This window comes from Pseudorca crassidens, chromosome 1 (assembly GCF_039906515.1).
Source record: "Pseudorca crassidens isolate mPseCra1 chromosome 1, mPseCra1.hap1, whole genome shotgun sequence".
Lineage (NCBI taxonomy): Eukaryota > Metazoa > Chordata > Mammalia > Artiodactyla > Delphinidae > Pseudorca > Pseudorca crassidens.
This window is the reverse complement of record NC_090296.1, coordinates 191,615,043-191,631,314: the sequence shown is the minus strand read 5'-3', so window position 1 is coordinate 191,631,314 and position 16,272 is coordinate 191,615,043. Positions and strand designations below refer to the sequence as shown.

The 16,272-nt window shown below is 40.9% G+C and overlaps 1 protein-coding gene across 4 annotated transcripts in view; it reads left to right on the top strand.

Moving 5' to 3' along the window:
- Positions 1-13,648, top strand: part of DCLRE1C (DNA cross-link repair 1C) — a 57,012-nt gene extending 43,364 nt beyond the window's left edge. For 3 of the 4 annotated variants that reach the window (XM_067703933.1, XM_067703936.1, XM_067703939.1), the window contains 5 exons: positions 2,568-2,704; positions 3,235-3,289; positions 8,010-8,098; positions 9,208-9,302; positions 11,854-13,648. In XM_067703933.1, coding sequence (XP_067560034.1) covers positions 2,568-2,704; positions 3,235-3,289; positions 8,010-8,098; positions 9,208-9,302; positions 11,854-12,830 — 1,353 coding nt within the window. In that variant the 3' untranslated portion in view covers positions 12,831-13,648. The remainder of the gene's footprint in view (positions 1-2,567; positions 2,705-3,234; positions 3,290-8,009; positions 8,099-9,207; positions 9,303-11,853) is intronic. The other variant, XM_067703935.1, reaches the window with a different exon arrangement.
- The last annotated feature ends 2,624 nt before the right edge of the window (positions 13,649-16,272 follow it).

Here is a 16,272-nt window from a genome sequence, read left to right as displayed (position 1 = left end):
ACAGTAATATTAGGGCTTCCCTGGTGGCACAGTGGTTGGGAATCCGCCTGCCAATGCAGGGGACACGGGTTCGAGCCCTGGTCCAGGAAGATCTCACATGCCATGGAGCACCTAAACCCGTGCGCCACAACTACTGAGCCCGTGCGCCCCAACTATTGAGGCTTGCATGCCTAGAGCCCATGCTCTGCAACAAGAGAGGCCGCCGCAATGAGAAGCCCATGCACCGCAACGAAGAGTAGCCCCCGCTTGACGCAACTGGAGAAAGCCCACGCACAGCAACAAAGACCCAACACTGCCAAAAATAAAAATAAATAAAATAAATAAATTTAAAAAAAACAGTGATATTAGCTCCATCAGCCAAAATCCTAAAGTAAATTTGCTCAGCACTAAAGTAAAGCAAAATTTAAAAACAACAACAACAAAAAACGATTCTTATCCATAGCATGGAAGATTCTATTTCAGACCACTGCAGGAGAGCTACTAGGTAAGAAATTACTTTTGATGATTGGTCAGCTGCATACTATAACTTGCATCATGAATTTATTTCATCATTCTGTTTGTATATGTACACACACACATACACATGCAATGAATTAATGGATGGATAAAAACAATGTAGATACAAAGTAGAAACTGTTTTGTCCTTTTTCTTTTGGACTTGTAGTCTTTGCCCCTACCATGCCCCGTAACTATTTTAATTGGCAGATTTCTTTTTGGTCTAAATTTTCTCACAAACCACAAAGTAGCTTAACTAACCCCCTGTCATTTCCCACATGGCTACTCGCCTTGAAACACTACTTCTAGCAGCTTAAGGTATGTGCCTCAGGTCACATAGCCTTAAAAATATTCAACAGAGCAGCCTGCACAGCCCTGGAGCACTCTCATCCACAGCCTCGTGGGAAACAGCACCAAAAGTGCTCCAGTGATGTTTGATTTGGATGGAGTGTTCATGGTTTCGAAGGATTCCTATCTAAATGTAATGTCTTTGGGAAAATAGTCGCATTGGTTTTCAACCTTTTAAAAACACATGTTACTTTCCTCTCCAACTTTATTTTGATAAATTTTAAAGCAGGGCTTCCCTGGTGGCGCAGTGGTTGAGAGTCCACCTGCTGATGCAGGGGACACGGGTTCGTGCCCCGGTCCGGGAGGATCCCACATGCCGCGGAGCGGCTGGGCCCGTGAGCCATGGCCGCTGAGCCTGCGCGTCTGGAGCCTGTGCTCCGCAACGGGAGAGGCCACGACAGTGAGAGGCCCGCATGCCGCAAAAAAAAAAAAAAAAAAAAAAATTAAAACAGTAAATTTGTTAGACTAGTACAAAGAACACCATGTACTCTTTTATTTTAAATTGAAGTGTAGTTGATGTACAATGTTATATGTTACAGTTGTACAATGTAGTGATTCAGTTTTTAAAGGTTGTATTCCATTTATAGCTACTATAAAATATTGGCTCTATTCCGTGTGTTGTACCATATATCCTTGTAGCTCATTTTAAATCTAAGAGTTTGTAGCTCTTAGTCCCATGCCCTTATTTGCCCCTCCCCCTTCCCTCTCCTCACTGATAACCACTAGTTTATTCTCTATATCTGTGAGTTTTGTTATATTCACTAGTTTGTTGTATTTTTTAGATTCTACATATATCATACAGTATTTGTCTTTCTCTGTCTGACTTATTTCACTTAGCATAATACCCTACAAGTCCATCCATGTTGTTGCAGATGGCAAAATTTTATTCTTTTTTATGGCTGAGTAGTAGTTCATTGTATATATTTTTATGAACCACATCTTCTTTATTCATTCATTTGTTGATGGACACTTAAGTTGATTCCATATCTTGGCAGTTGTAAATAATGCTACTATGAACATTGGGGTGCATGTATCTTTTCAAATTAGTGTTTTTTTTTTTTTTCTGGATATATACCCGGTGTGGAATCACTGGGCCATACAAACACCACGTCTTCTTCCTCTGGCTTCCCGTGTGTTAACACCATCACGTCTGCTCCCTGACGTACTCTGTGTCTGTCTCTGTGTAACTAGCACCCCCACCCCCCAATCCACTTGAGAGTCAGTTGCAGATGCCATGACACTTTGCCGTAAACAAGGACGTTCTCCTGCACGACCACAGTACAGTTCCCACACTCAGGAAGTTTAGCATTGATACGACCCTACTGGATGTGATGGAGTCCATATTCAAATTTCCCTAGTTGTCCCAATCATGTCCTTTATGGCTTGTGGAGGGAAGAGCAGGGCCTCCTGTTCTTAATACAGTCATCCAGGATTTTATTAAGAATCATCTTTTGCATTTGCTCAGGCCTCTTCAGTTTCTTTTCATGTAGATCAAGTCTCAAACCTTTTGCTTTTCTTTCATCACACTGACATATTTGAAGAGTTCAGGTCAGTTGTTTTGTGGAACATTCCTCAATTTGGGCTTACCTGTTTCCTCATGTCTATATATATATATTTTTTTTCATGTCTGAAAACTCATCTACATTTGTTTTTGAGGCCCTGCCTACAAACAGATTTGTTGAAAATATTAAACTGCTTTACTATATTTTTAAAATCTTTTTTAGGCAGAGGAATATTTTCAGTGGAATAAGTTACCCTGTGGCGTTACCTCCAAAAATAGAATTCCACTCCACACAATCAGCATTAAGCCATCCACTATGTGGTTTGGAGAAAGAGCCAGAAAAACCAATGTCATTGTGAGGTAAGCAAGCAGTGTCTTTCAAGAGAAACCTTGCCTTGAGGTAAATCGATAGTTGAAATGCAATCTAGCCTAAGCCTAAGAAGAGGATATATTATAATTTTGGAAAATAACTTCTGAAATTTAAACTCTATTTAAACTAAAGAGATGTGGCTTTCAAAGCTGTCTATTGACTAATACCATTAGCCAATATTTCCTGGGGTCTACTTGAGTTAGACAGATGAGAGGGTTAGAGACAGGGCCTCTTGCCTGGCAGAGAGTTAGAAACTGACGTTGTATGAAGTAGAAGCCTTTGGTGGAGTAGAGGAGTCCCATACTGATCACCACGTTTTAGCAAATTTCCTTAACGTTGGCCATTCAGAATGTCTACAAAAATTTACATTTCTGGAAAGAGTTCCCCCTTGTCCCAGGAAGAAATTCTTTTTGGTAAGGTGATTTCATACTGCAGGAGCCTGAATAAGAAGACTTGAAATTTAGAACTTAGCTTAGTTTTGATAAGTGACCTTTAATTTTGTGTTTTCGTCTCACTTTAGGACTGGAGCGAGTTCGTACAGAGCCTGCTTTTCTTTTCACTCCTCCTACAGTGAGGTAAGAGGACCTCATATACTCCCCTTTGTGGCTTCTGCGGGCATCTCTTTTTCTACCGCTTAAGACAGGTTGTGGCTTTTCCTAAAGAAATTTAGGGAAGACATCTCAGTGGATGAGCTGTGTTACTAAGTCTAAAGGAAATTGCTATCATCACTTGTTTTCAGCCTAAACATTGAAGAAAACATATGATTAAGGTTTTCTTTCCAACTTGCTTTCTAAATGTATTTTAAATTCCCCACTTCAGTTCTGTTCATGTGTCATAAAAAATCATAAATCTGACTGTTTAGCACTTGGAACTGTATTCAGTGTCTTGTGATGACCTATAATGGAAAAGAATCTGAAGCTGTACACCTGAAACTAACACAATATTGTAAATCAACTATAGTTTAATAAATAAATTAAAAAGCAAACAAGCAAAACATAAAAAGCTTCCCCAAGGAAGTAATAGTTAAGAAGATAAAAGAAGATACTCCAACATTATACAAGCCAGGGAATATAGCCAGTATTCTATAATAACTATATGTGGAGTATAACCTTTCAAAGTTGTAAATCACTGCATTGTGTACCTGTAACTTACATATAATATTGTACATCAACTATACTTCAGTAAGAAAAAAAGAAGATTGAAAAAAAAAGAATCGTAAATCTTATTTGAAGGAGTACTACAGATAAAATCTCATTATTGGTAGCCTTAGGGTACTGTGCAGATTCTCGGCCTCTTCCAAAATTTGATTGTACTGAAAAGCCGTTTAAAAAATTGTCCTGAATATTCAGCAATGAGGAAGAACAAAGGTGACTGAGGTGTAGACCCTGTCCTTAGGACGTAGTATAGTAGAATTATTCAGTTGAAGAGGGCTTAAAATGGTATTGTTATGGTACTTTTTTTTTGGCTGTGCCACACGAAATGCGGGATCTTAGTTCCCCGACCAGGGACCGAACCCGTGACCCCTGCAGTGGAAGCTGAGAGTCCTAACCACTGGACCGCCAGGAAAGTCCCCGTTATGGTACTTTTTATATAGGAAATTGACATACTAGAATGGGAACCTGACATATGTAATTTATTTGCAGAATCCTCATGCATTTCCAAAGTAAATGCTAGCATCTTACAAGTGCAGGGATTCAGTAATTTCATATATTGGAGAAAAAGCAATATAAAAGCTGGCTTTTTATGACACTTTAAGTCATACATAATTTTAGTTTTGCCCTTTCTGCACTTAACGCATTTCCCTGATAGTGATTATTTTTGTATTGGGGGTACATGGATATAGCTCTGCAGCAGTAAGCATGGGCATGGTGATGATTTGAACAGGTGGATTCTTGCAGAGCTCCAGGTAGCAGCATTTTTTTAAAATTTTTTATTGAAGTATGGTTGGTTTACAATGTTGTTAGTTTCTAGTGTACAGTAAAGTGACTCAGTTATTTATATATATAAATATATATATTTATCTACATTCTTTTTCAGATTCTTTTCCCTTATAGGTTATTACAAAATATTGAATATAGTTCCCTGTGCCATATAGTAGGTCCTTGTTGTTTATCTATTTTATATATAGTAGTGTGTGTATCTGTTAATCCCAAACTCCTAACTTATCCCTCCCCTGCCCCCTTTCCCCTTTGGTAACCATAAGTTTGTTTTCTATGTCTGTAAATAAGTTCATTTGTATCACTTTTTAGATTTCACATATAAGTGATATAATACTTGGCTTTTTCTGACTTTCTTCACTTAGTATGATAATCTCTGGGTCCGCCCATGTTGCTGCAAATGGCATTATTTCATTCTTCTTTATGGCTGAGTAATATCCCATTGTATATATGTACCACATCTTCTTTATCCATTCGTCTGTCGATGGACACTTAGGTTGCTTCCATGTCTTGGCGATTGTAAATTGTGCTGCTATGAACATTGGGGTCAGGTAGCAGCATTCTTTTCAAGTCAGCCAGAAAACTGTAAATGATTATTTGGTATCAAAGTATCCCAGTGACATCTCTCTTCAATAGCTGGGTTTAGCTTCCAGGTGCAAATGGATTATTTGAGAGTAGCCTGGAAGTAATTCATCTGGATGGTATAATTTAGTTAACGTTTTCTTTATCAGTTTATCCTGACTTTTAGGTTGTTGTCAAAGCCCCTTCCTGGTGATCTGTCCTGGGCTAGGCATCTGGCCCAGCATCACTGTTGCTCAACCTTCCTCTTACCCCTCAGCATCCTTTTCTGTCTCAGTCACAGGGAGGGCTTCTAATTGGGGAAAACTTTTCAGTCAAAACTGCTCTTATTTCTCTTCTTCAGTATAGTTAGCAGCCAAGTTGGGAAGCACAGCCCTCCTGGGATTCCATAAAGTTAGCTCCCAATGGGGAGGCATCTCCCTGCTGCTTGGGTAGAGGGGTGGAGCGGCTGACCTGCTTCCTCTCTTCCCTCTCTCCTCGGATGACAGCAGTTATCCTGCTTGTGGCGGGGTTACCCTGAGCTCTGGTTACTCATCTTCTCTCACTGTGTCCAGTGAGAAGAGAGAGGCTTTCCGGAAAACTGCTTTAATTAATACGCCTATATCCTGTGTATAGAACACGCTGAACTATATTTAAAAATGTAAATAGTAGGGGGCATTCCCCAGCGGTCCAGTAGTTAGAACTCTGCGCATCCACTGCAGGGGGCACGGGTTCCATCCCTGGTCAGGGAAGGAAGATCCCGCATGCCGCATGGCGAGACCCAAAAAAAAAAAGGAAAACAAATGTGAATAGATTTAAAGATCATTTCCTTTTTTTTTTTTTCCCCAAGTACGGTTGATCCTCATTATTTGCGGATTCCTCATTTACAAATCTGCCTGCTCACTGACATTTGTTTGAATCCCCACATCAGCGCGAGTGGCGCTCTGTGGTCATTTGCAGACGTGCACAGCAGGGCCGCAAAAGATTTGAGTCGCCCGACACGCACATTCCCGACTCAGGTCGCACATGGTGGCCTCCTGCCTTCTTGTTTCAGCTCCCGGGCTGTAAACGAGTGTCCTCTTTGCCGTCTCTTACTGCTGCGTTTTCCATATTTGTGTGCTTTTTGGGGTGATTTTGCCGTTTGAAACAGCCTCCAAGTGTAGCGCTGAAGTGCTCTCAAGTGTTCCTAAGCTCCAGGAAGGCCGAGATGTGCCCTGCTGAGGCGGTGCCTGTGTCCGATAAGTTCTCTTCAGGCGTGAGCTGCAGCGCCACTGGCTATGAGCTCAGCGTTCATGAATCAACAGTATATTCTACGGACGATATCTTTAAAGAGAAGCACACATGAAAGAAGGTTGTGTACTTGATCGGTTGACAAAGCGCTGTGACTGGAGGTTCAGGGAAACACTGTATTTATTTCCGCCAGGAACAGTGGTCTACTGTCTGCAGTGGCTTATGGAGTGGAACTACTGCACAGAACCAGAACGGACTGTGTTAATGGGTAGTTTTAAGGCAGGCATCTGAAGAAAGGGCATCGGTGTGGACCAGTGGGAGAGGATGCCCTCTCCTGGGTATCTCTTGTCTCCTTGTGACCACTTCATCTCTGAGTAGATAGGGGCCATTTCTGGTGTGGGTCTGACCAGACTCTCTTCATTCTTATTCCCTTCAAAAGCCTCGGATTTCTACCAGCCTCGACTCTGGATTGATTATGCAAATCATATAGGTTGTGGGCAAGGTAAATAATGGCTTCTTTTTGCATGCCTACTCTGAAAGTACAAAGGAAATTGTTTATGAGAAGTATCCAAAGAATGTATCTGTTCCTGTCTTTCCCCTTTGTCTTAAGGTTCCCATTTTATTTGAATATAGAGTTATTAATAATTCCTGGGTTCCCTACCTCTTTTGACTTGGTGCTTTATTTGAAAAAGTTGGGTGCTAATAACTACTTTGTATCTCTGTCTCCCCATTTGCAGAAGGGAATAAAAATCTTTGTGTTGTCATTACCAACTTTGTAATAGACAGTTTTATTGAATGTTCAACTATGTGCCAGGTACCAGGGCTAAGCACTTTACCCACATTATCTCATTTATACTTTTAGATGAAGACTCTAAGACTCAGAGACGTTAGGTAACTTAACCGAGACCACAAGCTCACCAAGATCTAATAAGTGGCAAAGCAGAAGCTCTTCTGGGTTGTTAGAGGTGTTTTGAGGAATAGTGACAGAAGCCCTCCTGTTTAGCATTCTGAGCTTTGCAGAAAATCAAGATATTCACATTTTGGCATGTCCTTGTTTAGATTAGAGTAAACCCTGAGAACAAATCAAGCAATCTCAAAGATGTGGTTCCCCTTGGTATTGCTAACGATTATGTCGGAGGAAAGAAATGCAATTCTAAGACCTTGTTTCCTTGTGCGTCTTAAATACTCAGATGAATTCTCACTTCCTTGAAGGGGATTGGTTAACTACGGGTGAGTGACCCTAGATAAGGGAACTAATGTCATCTGAAGAAACGGAGGCTCTGCATCCCATTCATCAGTGATCCTCACTCCTTACTGGAGAACAGAATCACCTGAAGAACGTCCAAACCTACTGACCTCCAGGCCCCATCATAGCTCAGTTAGGGGACTTTTGGGGTTGGGTCTGTCTTCTCCTAGGAGGTCCCCAAGTGCTCCCCACGTGCAGCTAGCATTGGGACCACAGTCTTGAGAGACTTCTACTTCTCTTTCCCCGCATCCCTTTATCTGCTGCTCTAACGCCGGGGCTCTTCGCCGTAGAGATAACTGATGCATTTTATTTTCCTTCTTCCAGATTAAAGATTTCTTGAGCTACATCTATCCTGTGAATGTATATCCAAATGTCATTCCGTTAGGCACAACTATGGGTAAAGTTCAAGAAATGTGAGTAGTTACTACTTGTGGGACTTGTGTTTTTGGGCGGGATGGATCCAGAGAATAGTTTTGGGCCGGAAACCAGGGGCAAGGATGTAAAATGGGTGTGGCTGTAAATATGGTACTGGTTGGGAGTATATGGGCTTTCCTCACGTGAGTGTGTTAACATAAAATCCTAAACGCTTCTGGGAATCTGGCATAAGGAAGCCGTTGCAATACTGAATTCCCTGAATGCCAGAACGTGTTCCTCTATTGCTTAATAGGTTATTAGAATAGGACCTGCTTTTCTGCAGCATAAGAACAAAGATAAAAGTTTTGCTTTCCCCCCAATCCTACAATTAGATGAATATCTAGCAGGTTGTTTTAAGTGCTTGTATTTACCACTTTATTATACTGAATTTTTTTAAAAATAAATTTATTTGTTTATTTTTGTGGTACGCGGGCCTCTCACTGTTGTGGCCTTGCCCGTTGCGGAGCATAGGCTCCGGACACGCAGGCTCAGTGGCCATGGCTCACGGGCCCAGCCACTCCGCGGCATGTGGGATCTTCCCAGACCGGGGCACGAACCCATGTCCCCTGCATCGGCAGGCGGACTCTCAACCACTGCGCCACCAGGGAAGCCCCTAATTTTATTTTATTTATTTTTGGCTGCGTTGGGTGTTCGTTGCTGCACGCGCGCAGGCTTTCTCTAGTTGCGGCAAGAGGGAGCTACTCTGTCGCTGGGTGTGGGCTTCTCATTGTGGTGGCTTCTTTTTTGCGGAGCACAGGCTGTAGGCGCGCGGGCTTCAGTTGTGGCACGCAGGCTCAGTAGTTGTGGCTCACAGGCTCTAGAGCGCAGGCTCAGTAGTTGTGGCACACAGGCTTAGTTGCTCCGCAGCATGTGGGATCTTCCCGGACCAGGGCTCGTACCGTGCCCCCTGCATTGGCAGGCGGATTCTTAACCACTGTGCCACCAGGGAAGTCCCTGAAGTAATTTTTAATTATTAAACAATGCTTTTCAGTTTTGAAAAGTAGTGGTATGGTTTCCCCCATAGTTAGGTTTTTATAATCTCTAAAAGTGATGCTTACATTCCAGCAACTTCCCAACAGGAAAAATAAAATATTCGTATTCATTTCAGCTTAAAGCCTTTATGCCGATCTTCCCAAAGTACTGAGCCAAAGTATAAACCACTTGGAAAATTGAAGAGAGCAAGAACAATCCACCTAGACTCAGGTAAGAAGAATGACCTGGAGTCCCAGGTGTGGGTTTCCCTGCAAGACCGCTTTTCAGGGTGCTCTGGTCTGTGAAAGCTGTCTTTTTTACTTTCTTCATGATGTCTTTGGAAGTATAAAATTTTAAATTTTTGATGAAGTCCAATTTAATTTCTTTTATAGCTTGTGCTTTTTTTGCTTTTGGTGTCATATCTAAGAAACTCTTGCTTAACCCAGGGTAATGAAGATTTACTCTCATATTTTATCATTTCTGGGTAGTTTTGACTTTTTTCCTTATTATATAGGGTATTTTCCCACCTTTCTACACGTCTGTGGTAATTTTTTGAATGCCGTGACTATATAATGGTATATTTAATCTGTCGTACATGTTAGGTTATTTTGAACTTTTCACTTTTATAAATATTGTGATGAGCGACATTATGTGTAAGTCTGTTTCACAGCTTTCATTATTGGGTTAAATTGTAGAAATTATGGTGCCTGACACATACATATTGCCCAATTGTTTTCCAGTAGATTATACCAGTTTATACAGACATCAGCAGTACACGATGGTGGAAAGTACCTATGAATTATGACATTTGTCTTTTTTTATTAGGTTTAGGTGTGTTATCAGTTTGTGTAAATGTTAAGGATTTCAACACTTTATTGTGTTTTCTGTTATATGCCTTCCCATTTTCATAGAGAGAAATTTCAAAATTTTATATTGTCATAACAGAAAGAATACATAATGTCAGAATAAACTTCTAATAGTATAGAAACTTTACTTTTTTTTCCAGATACATACAGGTGAGTTAATGTGAGAATGTTTTGACAGATTATTTTTACAGTTGAAACATACCACGATACTGGTATAGTCACTGATCCAGAAGAACATGAAACTGTCCAACTTAGAGGTGATACAAAAAAGTTCCACAGAAAGGTAACTGGCACATTAGTGGAGGAGCTGTAACAAATTAATCCGTGGCTCAAAATGAAGCCATAATTTGGAGACCAGGGTGACTCCGAGTATAGACCCTAGACATCTTAGTCACCTTAAGTCCTTTAGAAAAGAAGATAAATAGCTGTTTGTTTAAACAACTGTAGTTGTAATACAGAACACTGGACTTCGGTCTCCTGACTGCGCACTGTCACACATCTTCTCTGGGCCTCCCTCCTCACTGGTAAAATGGGAGCTGGATGATGGTTTCTATTCCCCCTCCGCCTCCCTTTAAAAGCAGCTTTTAAAAATGCAGTTTTAAGCTACATCCTTTATCAGTGGGAAAATAGTTAACTTATAATTACCTGCTTCTTAACAGGAGGTTCTGCACTAGAACATAAGCTGCCCTCTACAGTAAGTAGCCTCATGAGCATTTTATTTCCTTCTTCGAGGTTAGGTTAGGTGCCATTAGGGCGCAGGAAAGTATCTGTCTTCCCCCCAGTTCCGTGCCATGTCATTTTAATTTATGTAAATTTCATCCTCCACGTAAGGTCCTCATTTTCAGAATGTAAGTGGACGGGGCTCACTCCAGGCTAGTGCAGCATGCTTAAGACAGTAAAATGACACTAGATGTGGCTTATTCAGTGTCTTGGTTAAAGCTGACTCGATCTGTGTGTCCCCCAGTGTCTCTCATGGCCTGTGCTCTTGGCATAGGGCTGCATAACAATCACCAGAGACTGGGTGGCTACTTCTCACAGTTCTGGCAGCTGTTGGGATGTCCAAGCCCAAGGTGCTGGCAGATGTGGTTCCTGGTAGGGGCCCACTTCCTGGCTCTCAGCCACCTTCTCACTGTGCACTCACATGGCCTTTCCTCTGTTCATGGGCATGGAGAAGGTGAGAAATCTGCTTCCTCTTCTCACAGGGACACTAAAATCCCATCACACGGGTCCCCCCCTCATGAGCTAATTATTGTCTAAAGGCCCCACCTTCACATACCACCATCACACTGTAGTCAGAAATTCAAATTATGAATTTTGGGAGGACACAGACATTCAGCCTATATAACATGCATAAAGTAGATATCAGAAAATGTTCACAGAAGGAAAATGTTAGGAAAAAATTGTCTCTGTTAGGTCAATCAGCCAACTCCTTGAGCATCTACTATCTGCAGAGCACAGCGAGTTTGCAAACGTATCTCTTAGTCTGGGTGGTTCAAAAACCTAGCTGATGTACAGAATTGGCTGTAGAACTTAACTTTAAAAGTAAATTATTCGGTCCTACTTTCAGGGACTCAGTAGGTGTGAAATGAAATGTAGAAAGCTGTTTTATTTAAAAAGCTCTCCAGAGGAGAACCACTGATTAAGGCTCTGTGGCCTTATTTGGGGAGCACAGATCTTTAGTCTCAACGCACAGTCTGGCTTTATGACAAGTTGAAGGCTGGTAGATAAATTGTTCAGAATAGCCCAAGAATACAGGGCCTTTTAACTTCTCTTGGAAGAAGAGTGAACACCCACTAATTGCAATTCCATGAATTAAAAAATATAGCTAAGAGCTACAAATTGGATTTTTAATTAGAAGCACAAATTGGTTCCTTTTGCATTGTGTTACCTACACACCTGTTCTGTTTATCCCACAGAGGAGGACGATGACAGTGACCTCTTTGATGATCCTCTGCCAGTACCTTTAAGGCACAAGATTCCAAACCAGCAAACTCTTCACCCTGAGGTATTTCCCACAACTGCGATATCACAAAACCAGCCTGAAAAACAGAGAGAAAGCACAGGATGCTTCAGAGCAGAGAGTATGCCAACTTTTCTTTGGGCAGACTTTATAGATTGTGAGGAATCCAACAGTGAAAGTGAAGAATCAGAAATCCCAGCTTCAGCTCAAGGAGACATGGGTCCTGTCCCACAGCTCCAGAAGAAGGCTGACGGGGAAGTACCACAGTGGGAAGTGTTCTTTAAAAGAAGTGCTGACCTCACTGATGATGACTGTTTGGAAAACCTCCCGTCCTCCACAGAGGCAGGGGGCTCTCAGTCTCCGAAGCTTTTCAGTGACTCCTCTGATGGGGAATCAACTCACATCTCTTCCCAGACGTCTTCCCAGTCAACACACATATCAGAACAAGGAAGTCAAGGCTGGGACAGCCAGTCTGACACTGTTCTGTTATCTTCCCAAGAGAGAAATGGGGGTATGACCTCCTCGAGCAGACGCGTCTATAAGCCAGGAATCAACAATACTCTTGCCCCTCAGATCGAACAAAATGTACTTTGCCCAAAGGACACATATTCTGATTTGAAAAGCAGAGATCAAGATGTAAGTATAGCCTCTAGTGTTGGAGAAACAACTACTCTAAGCAGCGGGAAGCACATGCCTCAGGAGAAAAGGCCACTGAACCTTAGCAGCAGCGCGGATTCACAGAGCTCCTCTGATTTTGAAATTCCCGCCACTCCAGAAGCCGAGCTACCTACGCGAGAGCATTTACAGTATTTCTATGAGAAGCTGGCAACAGGGGAGAGGATAGTAGTTGAAAAAAGAAAACGCTCACTTCATTCTAGAGCAACCACTAAAAAACCTATACCAAGAGATAACAGTCAAAATCCTAACAGATAAATTAAAATGGAATACTTAAAAATGTTCCTATAACCTAAAAGGTGGCAGTAAAGGGGAAACGGAGGACCAAAAAATAGAGGGAAAACACAGGAAACAAGATATGGGAGAACTAAATCCAAACCTATCAATAATTACATCAAAACAGGAAAAACCATAAACCAACTATATACTGTCTATAGGAAGCTGACTTCAAAAGACTTGGGTAGGTTTACCAGTGAAAGGATGGAAACCTTTACCATGTAAACATTACTTAAAAGGAAGATGGAGTGGCTATGTTACTAGTGATAAAGCATCCAGTTCACTGAGACAGAAGCCTAAAAGTACCGTACAACTTTGGACTATACAAAGCAAAAACAACTGAAAGGAGAAAGACACACTAATGCACAATTACAGCTGTAACAATTAGTCTACAGACTATCAGCAAGGATACAGAAGAACTGAACAGCACCGTCAACCAACTGGATTTAACTGACACTACGAACACTTCACTTCATCCAACAGCAGAAGACACGCTTCTCAAGTTTACAAAGGACGACGTTCACCAAGACAGACCATATCCTGGGTTGTAAAAATACTTCAGATTTAAAGAATAAACTTGGATCTATTACCATAAACTGATGGCGATAGAAGAAAGTCAGCCCCTTACCTATCTCAGGTGTTCCATCACTTAAGAGTACTGATGTGAATACCGTGGTAAAATCAAAACCTAAAAGAAAATACTTAAAAGGCATTCAGCTTCCTTAAAGTCCATCGATAGGTTATGTTTTTGCATAGTTATGTATGTGGATTTAATAAAGTTCTTAGCAAACATCCATAAACCCTTTGGTTTGCTGACATTTCATAGATTAAGAAAGCAAAAGCAGAGATTTCACTTCAAACAAGTTTAAGCAGAGTCTCTAGAAAACAATGTTCGGATCAATTAAACAATGAAATGCAGTATCACCATGCTACATTGTAATTAAACCAAAAATCAGTACTGGAGCCACAAAACTAATTAAGGTTGCAAGACTTAGAGTCAGCGGGAAAGGAAGATAAACTGGGTGTTCAGGGGAACCAATGTCAAGTGGACCCAGGAAGCCAGCCCTCTCACTTGTCCAGAAGGGAATTTTCCATTCCCAAATATTGGCAGAAGGATAAATTAGCCCTTGTCCATTGACATGGGAGAAAAACTGGACAGTGGCGACTACACTTCAAATTTCGGCTAAGAAACTGGCACCAGAGAGGGGTGAGGGGAAGGAACCGACACGATTATTAAGGGTCAGGGCTGAGAGTAAGGGTGCAACTCCTTTCTGACTGTTCTCTGAGGAATATGTTGGATCACAATTTATAGCACGTGTCTCTGCCCTAAATTACTCAACAGTAAGTTTTATTAATATGTACACCAACACAGACTGGTCTGAGCATAGTAAGGTAGCTGAGGGCAGAGGTGTGTAAGCAAGCATGTGAAGTTTAAAGGGAACACTGACCCCTTTCTCTCTAGCTCAGATGCTACCCTGAGCTTCTGATGAAATACACTCTACAGACTCAGTATGATTGGGGCAGGATTATATATTACTCCATTTTGCCCAGCTCCCCGACGAATACCATTATCTAAATTCAAGGTGATGAATATATAAGTCACTGGAGAGAACCGGTAGGGACTGCACAACGTTCAATACTCGTAACTACAACAGGCCTGTTACAGGAACCCAGAGACTTCATTTTTAATCTTAGGCTCTAAAAACTAGTTACACTTCATAATTACACATCACATAATCAAATGTTACTACTACATACATTTGTATATATTCACTGACATTTAAGACTTCATTTTAATAGTATAGCTTATGATCCAAGGTGGGTGTTTAAAACATGCCTGTAAACATTCTTCTGAATATATTCTTAGCATTTTATAATCTCACCATGAATTTAATATTCCATACTGCCACATTTTCATTGTTGCTTCATAGGCAAGCCTGGCATAATAAACGCTGGCTGAACGAATTTAAGCGCTAAGCACTAGAACAGACGTCGATCAAAAAACTTGTAGTGACCACCAAATATTTTAAAGTACAGGTTTATAGTACAGAGTAATTACAGCTAATTCTTATATATGGTACTTACTCTGTGACAATGCTCGATTCTCTTACACACTCTCTCCTCCTCACAACCGCCCTTTGAGGTAGGTACACTTACTATCCCCACTCACAGATGAGGAGGTGAAGGCACAGGGAGGTCAGTCCGTGTAGTTCGTAAGGGGTGAAGCCACGACTCAAACAAGGCACTTCAGGCCCCCAAGTCCATGCTCTTAACCACTCTGCACTAATGCCTCTCAAAAAGAGCATAGAAGTGGGCAGGGTTAATTACAGTGGCTACTTGATTTTTACTTCAAGAACTGTGACGTATGAAGAAGTGAAAAACAAGTTTCAAGATACGTCACAAAGGAAACCCAGTGGCTAGCTACATTTGCCTTAGAGAGGAATCCAGGACTTGGAAGTTTGTTTAAACTAACAAACAGTAGAAATGGATTTTTTAAAACAGTCTGCCTGAAGTTGGTCAAATATTTTAAAAGTAGTCAAGTTTAGTTTATGATCCTGGGGATGTTAACGTTCCCTAGCCGGTCTAAGCCTGTTTTTCCAGTATGCTGCTATAAGGAGGACGGCACCAACCTCACAGACTCATGAGAAGCACAGGAGTACGGATAAAGGGCTTAAGACTTGCTCAGAGATCATTAGCTCTAATTCTAAAATTCCTCTGTACTTCCAGGCAGTACTTAGCACAATATGTTTAAGTACCTGGTGACTAATAGTAATGCTCAAAACTTTTAAAAAGTATCCGTCTACCTTATGCTAAGTGTAAAATTCTACTTTGATATTCAAATGCATGAATCATGACAATAATAGACTTTCTTAAAAGTAACATTTAAAGGAATGGTATATAAACCTTTGGTTGATCTCAATAACAGGTAGTCATGAATACATCAATATTTTTCTGCCCTTTTTGTAGCCTTACTGGAAATGACAGTAAAATATTCAGAAATAAAGCTAAGCCATGATAAAATAGAAAGTCAAATGCCAAACTAAATTTATTTTGCTAAAGAGAAACTGTTGAACTATAAGAAAAATAAGTGCAGTCTAGATTTTGTGCATATGTGGGGAAAAAACCCTGAGATTACCAGTTGTGTACCACAATCCTCTTCTGGAGATACCGAGAACAACGGTACCGATACAACTTGAACAGTGGATTAATTTACAGTTTAAACTTGATCTAAATATTGCCCTTGAATATTTGCTTTATATTGAGAGAACAAATTCTGACAACTTAGGGAACTAAAGAAGCTAAATGTTGACTTAAAACAGTTAAAGCTCCGAACAGCTTCGATTAAATAGTTTCTATCATTTTACTGCTTAAGTTCAGCTTTTCAACAACTTAAGGGTAATGCAGGTTTTTAAAAATTTCAAAG